This window comes from Dryobates pubescens, chromosome 2 (assembly GCF_014839835.1).
Source record: "Dryobates pubescens isolate bDryPub1 chromosome 2, bDryPub1.pri, whole genome shotgun sequence".
Taxonomy (NCBI): Eukaryota; Metazoa; Chordata; class Aves; order Piciformes; family Picidae; genus Dryobates; species Dryobates pubescens.
In genome coordinates this window covers 11,470,369-11,484,882 of record NC_071613.1, presented here as the reverse complement: position 1 = coordinate 11,484,882, position 14,514 = coordinate 11,470,369, and the positions used below count along the sequence as shown (strand labels likewise).

Below are 14,514 nucleotides of genomic sequence, written 5' to 3'. Positions count from 1 at the left end.
TCTCTGCTGTACAGTTCAGCTGTAATGATCCCCACACAGTGCACTTGCACATCAATTATGATAATCATAATCACGGTCGTTAAGCTGAATGTTCATTATTATCAGGATGCTAGTGACAGCAGATTCAATCATCGGGTCACAGTCCCACCCAAGTTTCTGCAGACAGCGTTGTGCCACATTAAATCTATGATGTGTTCCACATCCCACTTCATTCCAAAAGCTGTAGACGGTAAAGGTCAACTTTATGTTCTGTGCAATATGCTTAGGTTCTCTAAATTAATTCTTTGCAGTACTGGGTATTTTTATGCATTGTAGATAATAAAATTCTGTTTAGGGCCAAAATATCTGTGCAAATAATGAAACAGTGATGCAGTCGTACTGTAATTCACCTATAATAAGGCATCAGAGGGAAGAATCTATCAGGAAGGAACATCTTAAAATGTCACTTCCTGAATTTTGCAAATAAGAAAACATTAAATGCTGCCATTAAAGTCAGGTTTCTAAAATGCATATGCAAACTATTCCAATGCTGATTAAAGGCTGTAAGCTATCATTTCTGCCTCAGTAAATATGAACATATGTGAGTGTTTTGACAAGTGAAAGATTATAGTTATTGTATTTGATCCCTTGGCTGTCCAGCTACATTGGAACCTATCATTGTAGATTAAATTCATAGTGACTGGTAATTTTTTTTTATATTGCTACTTCTCACATAAATTCTGTCAAAGTTATTTCAAGGTATTGAGATGTATGATATTAAAATATGCAAGTGTTTTTTATTTTTATAGTGGTTTATAACTGGGTAAACTATCTACATGCAGTGTCACAAGAGGTGTAGTATTTCCATTTCTTGTTTGTTTTAATGAAGAATTAGAATACAAATGTTTTTCTGTTATCTGAGAAACTTCTTTGAAATGTAAACAGAATGAGATGACAAATTTCAGATTATAACTATATGAAAAGAAGAACTATTAACTTTTCACCACATAGATATGGTAATTATTATGTTTAGAGAAAGACTATGCTAATGCCCTTTCATTTTCCAGAAGAAATATAACGAGGCAATATTTTTCATTGTTGTTCATTTTGCCTCTAAAGTAATTATGTAATTTACATACTAATCTTTTTGTGACTTGAATTAAATTGTACACTCGTAAACACATGAAAACCTCGGGAAAAAAACAACTAGGACATGCTCTTGAACATATAAAGGGAAAGCTATTTTGTATGCAGTTTGAAACAAACACCAGCAAATACCAGCTAAAATCAAGTAACACCTCAATAGCTCAAAGAGGTTACGGAGTCACTGACCTGACTACTTGGAAGAACTTATGCAATAGTTTGTCTTAGTAGCAACAGAAGAAATTTCTCTAGTATAGTACTGTCAGAACTTGAATCTACATCATGGCAGGGTTATCAGCTATTCAGATTCCCATGCAAGTTGCAGCAACAAAAATATCACCTCATGGGAAACTAAAAGGAGGGTTCTGTTCAGCAAAGAAGGTATTAAGTGAAGATCTAGGATAATATTTTGATTCATGCCCTTTAGCATGGTGATTCATTTAAACAGGATTATTTTGTTCATAGCACTGATATATACCAAATTGTAATACAGTTCAGAAATAAGAAAGGGAAGAGTTCTTTCAAATTTAACAGTCATGGAAGTATGACCTCACATCTGCCTGTAAGACCTTCTCCATTATAATATAGTGAGGAGGTAGATTTTTTTTCTGGTAATAATGACCCATTAAGGCACCAAGTAGGTCATAAACAGCTCTTTTCTCCTCTTATCTCTCTGTTTGGGTAAGCGGCTCCTAATTGAAGCTTCATATTGATTTAGCATTGGGGTTGGAAGGCTGTATGTCATGTTGGGTTAATGCGTACAGCTATTCACCTCCAGAGATTTAGGTTGAAATCTATCCAATATCACAAGTAAAGTGAGTTTAGTTATTTCAGCAACACCCATAATTTATATAATCAAATATATGTGTGATGTGATATACAATAGAAATAAATTTACATTGTTTGATATTGTCATCTGAGCCTGGCCAAAAAATGCTAAGTATTGGAAAAGGAAGAGTCTTTATAGCATGAGTACCACCAATAAGGCCTTATCTGTTATATATATCATACACTGTGGATCTTTGCCAGTCATATCCTCCACTCATTGCTTTTGAAAGACAAATTCAAATCTTTTTGGTTGAAAGTTGATATTTTTGCCTGTGTTTGCAATGAGAGTTAATTCATGTATGTTAGTACCAGTTTTTCCCCTTCAAGCTCATTTTTATCTAAGCTTAAAGTTTTGAGAAATAATTCTTTTAAGAGAATGTTACTTCTCAAACTAAGATTTCTTGGAAGTCACTATATATTTACAAAGGTTAGGTTACTTTCAAGGAAACACTTTACAAAATCCCAGAATTGTTTAGGTTGAAAAAGAGCTCTTGAGACCATCTAGTCCAACCATCATAATCAGCTAGAGCAGGTTGCCCAGTTTGGTTTTGAATACCACCAAGGACAGAGACTCCACAAACAACTTGAGCACCCCGTGCCAGCGCTCTGTCACCCTCATGGTAAAAAAACCCAACCAAAACCAAACCAAAAAGAACCCCCACAACCGAAAAAGACCCCAAACTCAACCCAACCAACCAAACAAAAAAACCCCAAACCAAAAGAAAGCAAACAAACAAACAACTGTAAAAAAAACAGTGGGTTTTGTATTCAGAAGGAATTTCTGAATGCATTTCAGCTTATGCCTGTTGCCTCTTGTCCTGTCCCTGGATGCTACTGAGTCTGAGCAGACTCTGGCTTTCTCTTCTTCATTCCCTCCTACACACTGATAAGATCTCCCTCAAATCTTCTCCGTTCCAGGCTGAAGAGTTCCAGGGCTCTCAGGCTCTCCTCATACAAAAGATGCTCCAGTCCCTTAACTACCTTTGTGCACACTCTACTAAGTCCATTATCCTTCTTGTACTGTGAAATTCTAATGTGATTATGATACCTAATACAAATAGAAGTAATGCTAACATCACACAGATTCATGTTCTGAAGAAAATTACCTCTTGTAGCGCTACAAAACCAGAAATATATGAGATGTTTCTGACAAAGTAGGCAGTTGAATGAGACTATCTTAAAATAAGTTTAATGAGGCTATCTTAAAATAAAAAAAGGCTTTTCACTAATTGCTAGAATTTTCCAAAGCCTGTAAGCATCAAAATATTTTGTTTGGTTTAGTCAGTTTTTACCATAATTTTATGAAGGTTTATCTTAATGTGCAAGAGGAAACATGCAATCTCTCTTCAATGAGAAAAGGCTATGCAGAAAGAACAAAACTTATGTATCTACAGCAGGACTCAAGCAGGATTTAAAAATCCTTATCTTATAGGTGGGAAAAGTGGTGAATTTCCTCAAAATGAACTAACCATGAAGAGCGTCAAGGAAATTTAATATCTCATCATATCAACTCTATGTGCATGATTTTATAACATGTTAGAAAGATTCCCCCTGGACTCCATGATCTCTGGATTGGGCCCAAACTCACCTGTACTACAAAAGCAATAAAAAAAAAAAATCAGAACACACAAACAAACAAAACAAACAATCTTGAATTTTGCAGTGACTTACCTTGTCTGCTACCCACTTCTTAGGCTGTACTTCTCGGAAGTGTTTAAATCCATAAGATTCTCGGCCGTATTTGCCTGCCCTAAGAATTGATGGCTCATACTTCTCATTTTTATGATGTGAAGAAAATGGCAGAAATCTGAAATTCAAGAATATTTAAAAATCAGTTATGCTTTACTCTAGATGCCACAGGACTTATATACATATATATAAACATATATATATATATATCTCAACGATGGCAGCGCTGTAGAAGGTGACATAATTACATATTCCTGCTATTTTCCACTATCTTCTTAGTGTTCCCCCTCAGTATTTTGAGAGGATTACAGCAATTTCTGCTATAGCTGCTTTTAAATTAAATTTGGAGCAAAGAGATATAGAGTTCCAACAGAATAAAATAAAGATTTTCTGTATGAAGATATAAGTTGGTTCACTTGCATTATTGGATTATTACTTTGGCTGTATCTGTACTACCAGCTGGTGTGATGTGAAGACAGAATGAGCAGGGTTCAATTTTGCTGGGATCTGCGTGTTGCCACCTCAAGTCTTAGCAGGCAGTGTGGTCTGTGCCAGCTGTCAGTGGCACGCATGCACCATGCACAAGTACAGAGTTCATTTCTGGAGGACTTGCAACTGCTTTACAAGTCATGTAGGCCCCCAAACATAACCTCAACCTGATAATTTCATCAGGATGAAAACGTTTCAAGCATGTCAGTAATACAAGCTTAAACCTAGGCAGATTTGCTCTGCCTTGCAAGAGATTTGATATCTCTTAACAAAAGCTAAATAAGCCACAATCTCATTTAGCAGAATAGAAATTTATACAAATACTACTGGTGACTTCCCTGTATTGGCAGACCACAAAGCAAATAAATGACTTCTTCTGAATTCACAAATTGTGTACTTTATAATTATGTCCTTAGCAAAATGTTGGAGCCTGATTCTTTCACCATTGACCATACTTATGGTAGATTCCCTGCTTGCATTGCACCACTGACCATTGACATTCCACCTACCCACTTTGGGCATGGAAGAGGTTTCCAGGTGGGTGTTGCTAACTCTCATAGAGATTCCACAGCAAACCATATGGAGAAAGGTGAAAGACTTATGAGAGACCTCACAAAGATGTCTTAGCTCCATCTATTTGAGTTTGCTAGACAGATATAAGGCTAAACAGGTACATTTTATTAGAAAGTAAAATCTTGGGAATTATTTTTATCATTTCTGGTACACTGAAAAAAGACAACATGTATTCTTTACTCTACACGTGAAGGAAAAATACCCAAGTATACAGTTATATTAGAAATAGATGCTTCATACAATTAAAGCATAACTTTAACAGGCACAAGAACAGGAATGGTTAATTAAAACCTTTTCCCAGTTGGAAGCTTTTCAGAACTGAGAGTCTCTGTAAGAGTTAGTCAAACATGTTTTTTGTAAAGATGGGGATTAAAATACTTTCTCAGCTGACCGAGACTCAGAAAATTGTTTATTTGTACTAACTGATCCATCAGTAACTGTTTGAGTGGTGTATTTTTAAATTACATGTCTTACTTTCCATTTCATAAAAAAGACACTATTTAAGAATTTTGCCATCTATACCAATTTATTTCATCAAGTACCACAAACAAACATCATGTAAAGTTGGTGAAAGAAAAACACTGAGTTAGCAGACTTTTAAATTATACAAAGCTATAGTAGCATGTGTATACTCATGGGAAAGGACACTCACATAAGACAGATTATGGTACTTGTAATGCTAATTTGCACATGGGATGGACATCACACACACACAAAAATTAATGTGGCCCCAGTGTCCCAGAGAATACATCGAAGGTGCTGTGAGCCGGCTGCTCCACTTGCAGTTTTTATCACTTCTGAATTGCATTTTAATAGTACATTTTTCTTTTGTTCAGACATGAAAGAAAATTGGCTTTCTCAAGGGACTGGAGAGCTGAGAAGACAAGGCTAGCAGATTAGGCATTTGCCCATGTATGCATAGAATTTAGTTGAGCCATAGCATTCATCATTCAATATGAATACTATAGCTGTAAAATTTATACACAAAATGGCCAAAAAAATCTTGATAAAAGTAGAGGATAAAGTAAATTATCATCATTTTCCCTATGAAATTTCCTATGTTGAGGTTTTGATTTTATTGTGAATCAGTTAATCATTGTCTTTTTGGCAAACCAACAGCCAGAGTAATCTGTTCTACCATACTTGCTTAGCACAAATGTGATCTTCTGAATTCTACTGCATATCTCCTTTAAGATCATTAACAGGAGTATGTGTCACACACAGGCTGAGATTAAAAAACCCTAAATCTACTGCACAATTTTGAGCAAGGACATTGAACAGCAAAAAACTATCAAAACTGAAGTGAAAGAACATTAAAAATACAGTAGGCTATAACAGTATAAAGTAGTCTAAAGTAGAAACTTTCTTCTTTTTAGCTCTATCTGTAGTTCTGCTGTCAGAGCCAGGTGGGCAGAACCTTATAGTGATAATGATCAAACTAGAAAGGATCATGTGCTTGCAAATTCAGTGCCTGTTTAAAGCAAGTAAGAATTTTCATTACTCTGTGTGAAAAAGTAATTAAAAAGAACATTAAAACATTTTTTGTGTTAAGCAGGGTAACCAAATTAATGGGAGTCATACAAAAGTCATTATACCCCCACAACCAATAATAATAGTAAAAAGCAATAGCATTGCAAAACGCTTCAGTAATGGTATTGTGTTCTGAAGCTCTATATAGACACCTGACACAGCTTTTCCCCAAATTAATGACAGCATGTCCTCTGAATGTGACAGAAAAGAGTGATGGAAGAAGAAAATTAAATCCAGATGATAGTGTGATGCCATTGTCAACTGCACAAGTTTAGACCTCAGTAGTCTTTTTCCACAAAAGGTTTGCTCTCGGGATTCTTGCATCAGTCTTTGAGCATTTCCTTTTGATTTAAGTGTAAATTCAGACATTTTAAAAGATTTTCAGTAAATATGACAGAGATAGAAGTAGCAGGATCAAAGAAGAATTAAATTCCATATTGATGTTATATTGTGCCGTAAAAGGTAGTCAGTATAAGCTGAGCCTTTCCAAAAGGTGATAATTTAATGTGAGGTGAACTTTCCCTAAGGAAATCCATTTAAAAATGAAAAATTATTTCATTTCACACACCACAAAAACTTGAATGAGAGATATGCCAAAGAATACGTTCAAGACAGAGAGAAAGAGTTGGAAACAAAAATTGGAAACTATCAGGTACTTCAAATAGCAGTATTATACACACACAACCTGAGAGAGGACCAGGACCAAAGCTGGCAGTGACACTGGGAATGAAAGCCAACTGCATGGCTGCCAGGACCACAATACAGTGAACCTAATTAGTATATAAAGACCTAGAAGGCTCAACTTGGTAGCCAGTCCTGGACATGACAGCTGCTAGTGATGTGTATGTAAATTTCAAAAGATGCTCTAGATATTTGTGGTTAACAAAAAATTATTGCTTCCAAGCCCTTCACTCATTCTGTCCTGCACCTTCCTGCTGTTACTAATTTAATCTTTCTAACCCTCCTTTCCCCTTGCATTCTTACCCCCTCTAAGTCTCCTTTATCCCCGCATTGCTGACCTTCCATTCATTCTCTCTATTCTGTCTCATTTATGGTAATATCTCTCCCCATTGCAACAGGAGATGGAAGAGTCCTTTTAGATGGTAAAGGCTTTACATTTGGATTGACTGAGACAATAGAAGCACTAGAAGGTACAAAGCTTGTGTCTATGACAGTGAGAGAGGAGTGAGCAGCAGCATAAAAGGGAATGAGGTTTTGTCCCAGTGCTGTATAGTACCTACCAGTATAATCAATTCAGAGGCATTCATTTTTTCTTGAATTTAAATGGGAGCAAAACACCAGAGTGGTCCATGGTTTGGTTGATTAGATGGTGTTGGGTGATAGGTTGGACTGGATGATCTCGGAGGTCTTTTCCAACCCGGTTAACTCCTATTCTATTCTATTCTATTCTATTCTATTCTATTCTATTCTATTCTATTCTATTCTACACTTTCTCTGGGCCAAGAGGCAAAATCCCAGCAGTCTACCTGTGCAAGCATGCAATCCTGATACCAGAAATGCTTTAAACTTTACTTAGGCAAAACAACAGTAGCAGTGTAGCCATTATTTAGGTTATAATGAATGCATATTAAAATCCAAGTGTTATTTCCAATAAAAGCAGAACATTTTACTTAACCTATCTAGTCACATTACCTTTAGTACAGCATTTTTATCATAAAAAAACCTTGTTTGAGTGCATTATTACAAGTACAGTCTACAGTAAGACACTAAATACATGCTTTTACAATGATCTATCAACCACTTTATCCTAACATCAGTAAATCTAAGAATCCTCTGGCTGTTTTTGTTTAACCCCTGTCTGCAATAATGTAAGATGGCAAAGAAAAGCATGGTCTAGTTCTTGTAGGAAGTAAAAGAGGTCTCTTCTGCAGCAAATTCCGGAACTTCTTAATTATACACAGACTTATTATCTGCATCCCCAGTGTTATAAAGTACCAGAACTTCATTAGAAAAATTAAGATGGAAAAATGAAGGCTCTACTTTGTAAATTTCCAGTGGAAATTAGCTGGAAGAAGCAGAGGAATACTGGATCAAAAGAGGGTAATCATGCTTAACTGTGCCCTAGAGCACCCGCATGTATAATACGATTTGCACAGTAACTACCTCTCCTATTACTGCTTGTTTGGAGTATTCTGTGTTAATGGGGTTAGCTAATTTAGTATTTTAACTTAAAAAGACTCTGCTGATTAATAAATGTTGCACACTGTGCTAGTAATTAAAATAAATGGAAGAGTTACAAATAGAAGTTGAATTGTTAAGAAAACATTATCTGAAAATATATGATAATCCCTGTTTATCATAATACAATAACAGCCTGGAAAATATGCAAATTGCTGAAGTTGCAAAGCATATGAAAAAAACTAAGTATAATTTGAAAAAAGTTTACAGATGTGATGCAACTGTACGAAATAAAATGTAGTAGAAGCTTTTTTGCTGTGACCAAGTCAGAAGTACAGGAAAAGATTTTACAAATGTTGAAAAGGAAAGATTTTTAATTTTAAATCTTACTCAAGTGACTCACTTCTTACATTTTGTTACCATTAATACCAGGCAGTTCATAACACTGATGCTTTCCAAGTGCTGAGATTACTTATGGTATCACTTTCTCTGCAAGTGTACCTTTCGTGAACAGCACTGTGCAGCACAGAAGAACCTGGGCTGGTTTGCTCTAAAGGAAAGTGATATCTTGCTGAGAATAAGCCCATGAGAAGCTTGGTGCTGCAATGAGCACTGAGCATGCTAGAAGCAGGATGTGCAAACATTTCAATCTGCTGCACACAAGTGAATTAGCATGTTCAGGACCAGCTTGGCTATCTCCAGCATGGTACTGAGCACAGACACAGCCAGAGGCTGAGATGACTTTGCCTGGTGTCACATTGGACTGCAATAAATCAGGAGACTTCAGCCTGCTGCTGGTTTATCACTATTCTATCACCATGCTGCATCAGATTCTGATGCATGTTGACTTTAAAGATGTTTAGTAGTGGTACTTTGAAGCATGAAGCACATTACACACGACAGATTTCTGTAAAGTTAATGAAAATATTTAACATTTTTGTTCTCTGGAAAATCAGGGCAGCATGCAGCTCCATGCAACTGAGTAAAGAACTTTTCATGCTTAGTGATCTAAATCTGCTGGATCCAGCAGTTGTTGTCTCAAACTAGACACTAGTTTTTTAAGTGGCCATCCCAAAGGAGTCCAATTCTCATTCCTATCCAAGTGGAGGGGGGAAAGCACTTCATTTGTATGAAAAATAGCACAATAAGGCAGTAGCAGCTTCAATTACATGAGAAAAAAGAATCATTCTTATTAGGCTAGATTACCCAGTTGCTTCTTCATTACAAAATGGGAAATTCCAGCAGTTGCTTTAAGCAAGCACAACATTCTCTCTTGCTTTAATTTGTACTGCTTTTGCCTGCCTCAAACTCTCCCACAGCTTATTCAGTTATTTCTGCATTTTCTCAGCAGCAAAAACTTTCCAGGAGCTTGAAACACTTAGAGCAAGCATATTGTCACTCTAAAGAACCCTGAAAATAAAAAGTAGACAGGAATTCTGTATTGTTGGAAATAGCAGGTATGCACCAACAATTTTTCTGTCTTAAGAGATACCACACAATACTCACTCTGGAAATGCACAGATCAAGAATTCAGTTTGTCATTTTATGCAAACACAAGCTATCTCAACAATTGCCACACACCTCTGCTGTTTATTCTCTCCTTATTTTCTAAAACAGAAGAATAATCAGCATAGGAAGCACTACAAGGAAGAAATACAGTCCCAAAGTACACAATTACGTAGAAAGAGACAGAAATTTGTCAATTCATAATAGACACTGCTGAGAAAAAAACTACTGCAAAATCTGAGTAACCCTTTGTTGACTCTTCCCAGGAGACCAGCATCCCATACAGCAGCTGCATCATTACAAGTGAGTGTTAGTCCTGATGATGACCTGCAACTCTGTCATCACCTTATCAAGGTTACAGATGTGACCCTTGCATGGCTGGTTGAATATGAAGCACAAACAGAATGATCACAGCCTGAAAATGTATAATGCACTATGCATTCAGAGTGCATGAAGCTGAGAATCATTGGTGTTAGGACATTGCTTCTGTGCATTAAGTACAGCACTAAACGCTTCCTTATCCATAAAGTAAATAAAGACCCCATATCAATTAATATCAATCAAAGCTGGAGACTCCAAATTTAAACTGTACAAGACCAAAGCTTCACAATTCACTCATGGAACAGATTCAGTGAAATATTTATTACAAGATCTGACCTTCTGAAATTGTTGATACAGTGATGCCTGGGGTAAACCCTATCAAACAGGGACCGGGCAATATCGTCATGCCTATAAATGAAGGACGTCATCCATCTTTGCTTGGAATGCCTCAGTCAGAACTCATTCAGTGAAAACTACACATTAAATGAATGGCAGAATACTGTTACCTAGTGGCTTTATTGATGTTTTTTGGTGTTTTGGCAGAATTTAAAAATAAGATTTAAGATGAGATGTGGAAGTTGATTTGCTTCTCCCTCAGCTCAATAAATGAAAAAATACAGACAGGAACAGAAAAATGGAGTAAAGTTTTGAATGCAACTTAACTCAGTTATGGTTTTGGCATGAAAGGAACAAAAAGTGCTATATCTCATTGCCCTCATTGCCCTCTACAACTACCTGAAAGGTGGTTGTAGCCAGGAAGGGGTTGGTCTCTTCTCCCAGGCAACCAGCACCAGAACAAGGGGACACAGTCTCAAGCTGTGCCAGGGGAGCTTTAGACTCGAGGTGAGGAAAAAGTTCTTCACTGAGCGAGTCATTCGTCATTGGAATGTGCTGCCCGGGGAGGTGGTGGAGTCGCCGTCCCTGGAGGTGTTCAAGGGGAGATTGGACATGGCACTTGATGCCATGGTCTAGTTGTGAGGTCTGTTGGGACAGGTTGGACTTGATGATCTTTGGGGTCTCTTCCAACCTTGGTTATACTGTGATACTGTGATCTCATTTTTGGCACCAAATATAAAAAATAACATTGCCTAAAAGTGGAAAAGTAGTCAAATTAAGAGATGATTTTCTTTCAAAATTGTTTTTTGAGTAGAATTCCCATTTAAAGTCACTGCTAATACTAAAACAGGAAAAATGCGAGGAAAACAATCCAACAATAAAAACACAAAAGCCAAGCCATGAAAATGCAATTGATTCTGGCATTCTTAAGTCCCAGTCCTAAAGTTGACACATGGCAACATGGTGCTGATAGAAAGGCTTGAAAGAGATCAAAGATAGCAAAGCATCATGTCCTAGAGAATAAGTGGATCACAGGCAGCTCATGAGGAAAAGGGATTCCTTTCTGCTCTGAATTCTGGTATGAAAGTGTCAAAGGATTGCCAAGAGCAGTGAATTCAAGGAAAAAGCTGACAAAACCCCTATGTTTTTCTAGTTACCTACAATATCTGAGTGAATGACTTAACAGGCTTTTATTATGACTGCAAAAAAGAGCTCCATCATGATAAGACAAGAATCAAAAATATTTTGGCAATAGCCTTAAATATTTTAGGACAGAAGCCTGAAATCTTTTGGGAGGGATTATGTCTGTATTTGGGATTGTATGGAAAACAACTGGCCTGTCTCACACTATTACAGATGCTATGGCTTAGGAAACCAAACTGCTTCAAAGATAATTACAGTTTTTGCATCGTGTTCTAACATGTGCAACATATGCTCCCTTCCCTTCCAAGTGAGCTTTGGTAGTCTTCTGGGAGAGAAAGCAAATCTCATTGGCATGCAACACCATTTTTTCCTTCCATAGTCTGTATGGGCCCTGAATACGAAGACTGAAACAGTAATTTTTACTTGGCAAGGTGCATGTGGAAAAAAATTTGCATTTGTTTTCAAAAACATATGGAAAAATGTCTTTATTTTAAGGGGCACAGGCTGCCCAGAGAGGTTGTGGAGTCTCCTTTTCTGGACACTTTCAAAACCTGCCTGTATAGGTTCCTGTGCAGCCAAATCTAGGCGAGTCTTCTTTAGCAGGGTGGTTGAACTAGATAATCTCTGGAGGTCTTTTCCAACCCCTACCATTCTGTGATTCTCTGATTTTTATTTCCTATGAAGCCCATCTGTTGCATCACATTATTATTACAAGTTCCTCTACAGATTCATAGATATGGATGGCACATGTCACACAATTACAAGATAGGGTCTCTGCCCTGAATAGTTTATAATCTAAGGACACAAAATCTGGAAGTATGTACATAGAATGGTTGCTAGTAAGCTGTCAGGTTTGACATTTCATTTTGTCAGGCATGAAAGCTTTCTGAAAGCAATGGAATAAAGAAAACATTCTCATAACAATATAACCCCTCCCAAAGAACTTACTCATTGTCATGTATACAGTTTCTCCATTTCTCTCTTTTCATGTCCTCCCTGGCCTTCTCTAGTGGTGAAGGGACTGATGCTGCCACTCGCAAGGTTGGCTCCAAAGGCTTGTAGCGCTGCTGTAACACTTCAGCAGTATTACGGAAAGGCCCCTGAAAGGTATATGTGTTTTATCAAGGGGTTACACTTCTTCTCTTTCCTTCTTTTATTCATGACACATCACTGATGAAAGAGGACACAGGGAAGTGTAGCAAGACTTTTCTTCCACAATAACTGAAGTAGTTCATTCTGATAGAGAGTTACGAATAACACAAAGGTTGATAACATGCTCTAAAGATCCAAGGAGAGAATGAGAAATGTGCACTCCAGATTTAACTGCTAATAAATATTTATTATTGTAAAACAATATATTGTTAGAATTGATTATGAAAACTTACGCTTTGCATATTAAAACAAAATGGTGACAAAAAATCTGGTACACCAGTATTACCTGCATCTAGATTCTGCTTAAGCAGAAAGCTCAAATCTTTTCCTCTTCAGAGGATAAATAATGTTTCACCTTAAAGAGCATGCTCTTTTCAATTTAATTATAAAGCTATCTGGAAGAGAACTTAATATATAATTTAAGATACAATTCTTATAATACAATTCAAACTAATGACTTCAATAATACACTTTATAGTCCATTTTTGAGAAGTCTAAATCCACATTAATTTCATTATTCTTAAACAAAAAATGAAAGCTCATAGTTCTTTCAGAAGCCCCTCTCTACACACACATATATCTTTTTTTTCCTCCAGATTATATTGTTTAATAACTGATCGTATCATCATCTACCATTTAACAACACAGATAAATAGCAGCAGGAAGCCCTTTCCTGCACTGTCAACATGATATATCCTGTGCCTTGCTTTTAATACTAACCAGTAAGAACTTACCTGGACTGTAATTAGTGCTGTAATACACTCAGGACAGTTTAGCAGCAACCAAAGTGGGGTTTAGAAGTGCTACTAATTATTTTTACTTTATTTTCATCATTGTTGATCCTGCAATGAACTAGTGAAAGGATGAAGAGACAAAGAATCCTAATCACAGCCTTTATTCTTAAAGATATCCTTCTTTAAATAGGTTATCACTAACAAGTCACAGCTGGAGTTACTGCAAGCACTGAGTGAAGACTGTGAGACTAATAAAAAGAAATGATTCACGCCTCATTTATGTTCACTTATGTTTTACATTAATAGAAACCAATAATAGGAACCAGTTACCATAAAAGTCATGGACCATAAATAACACAAATGGCAAATAAGTATCATCTAGTACTTTTCACAGCTGGACAGGAGGATTGCTATATTTGAAAGTAGTTAATGGATTTTTATTGGAACTTTACTTTTTAAAGGCACAGCATTAAGATTTGGTGGGTTTTTTAAAGGTCCTAGTAAGCAAGTGAGCATAATATTTACACTTCTTGCAGATATATTCTTGTTTCTGCTTTGAAAGTCTGCATAAAAAACATAATTTACTACGGACACAATAAGTCTTTAAAAGCAGAATGAAAAGTGTTATCAACTGTGAGAATATAACTAATATTAGAACAGTTCATTAAAACTAGTATGCAATATTCTAGTAATATATAAACTGATGATCAAGTTGTTAAAAATATTTAAAATGTATAACAAAACCTGAATACTCTGCACTGTAAGATGTTTGCATGAAGTGAATATATGGAACAAAGAAGAAAGAAGTGTACTATTAGCAGCCTCTTTTCAGTGGTGCCCTGTGATAGGATGAGGGGTAACAAGTACAAACTGGAGCAGTGGAAGTTCCACCTCAACATGAGGAAAACCTTCTTCACTGTGAGGGTGCCAGAGCACTGGAACAAGCTGCCCA

At 36.5% G+C, this 14,514-nt stretch overlaps 1 protein-coding gene across 1 annotated transcript in view; it reads right to left on the bottom strand.

Moving 5' to 3' along the window:
• SPATA17 (spermatogenesis associated 17) overlaps window positions 1-14,514 on the bottom strand; it is an 87,513-nt gene that overhangs the window by 18,543 nt on the left and 54,456 nt on the right. Inside the window, exons 8-9 of the mRNA XM_009900091.2 lie at window positions 12,625-12,776; window positions 3,622-3,757 (exon numbers count right to left, since the gene is read on the bottom strand). Coding sequence (XP_009898393.2) covers window positions 3,622-3,757; window positions 12,625-12,776 — 288 coding nt within the window. The remainder of the gene's footprint in view (window positions 1-3,621; window positions 3,758-12,624; window positions 12,777-14,514) is intronic.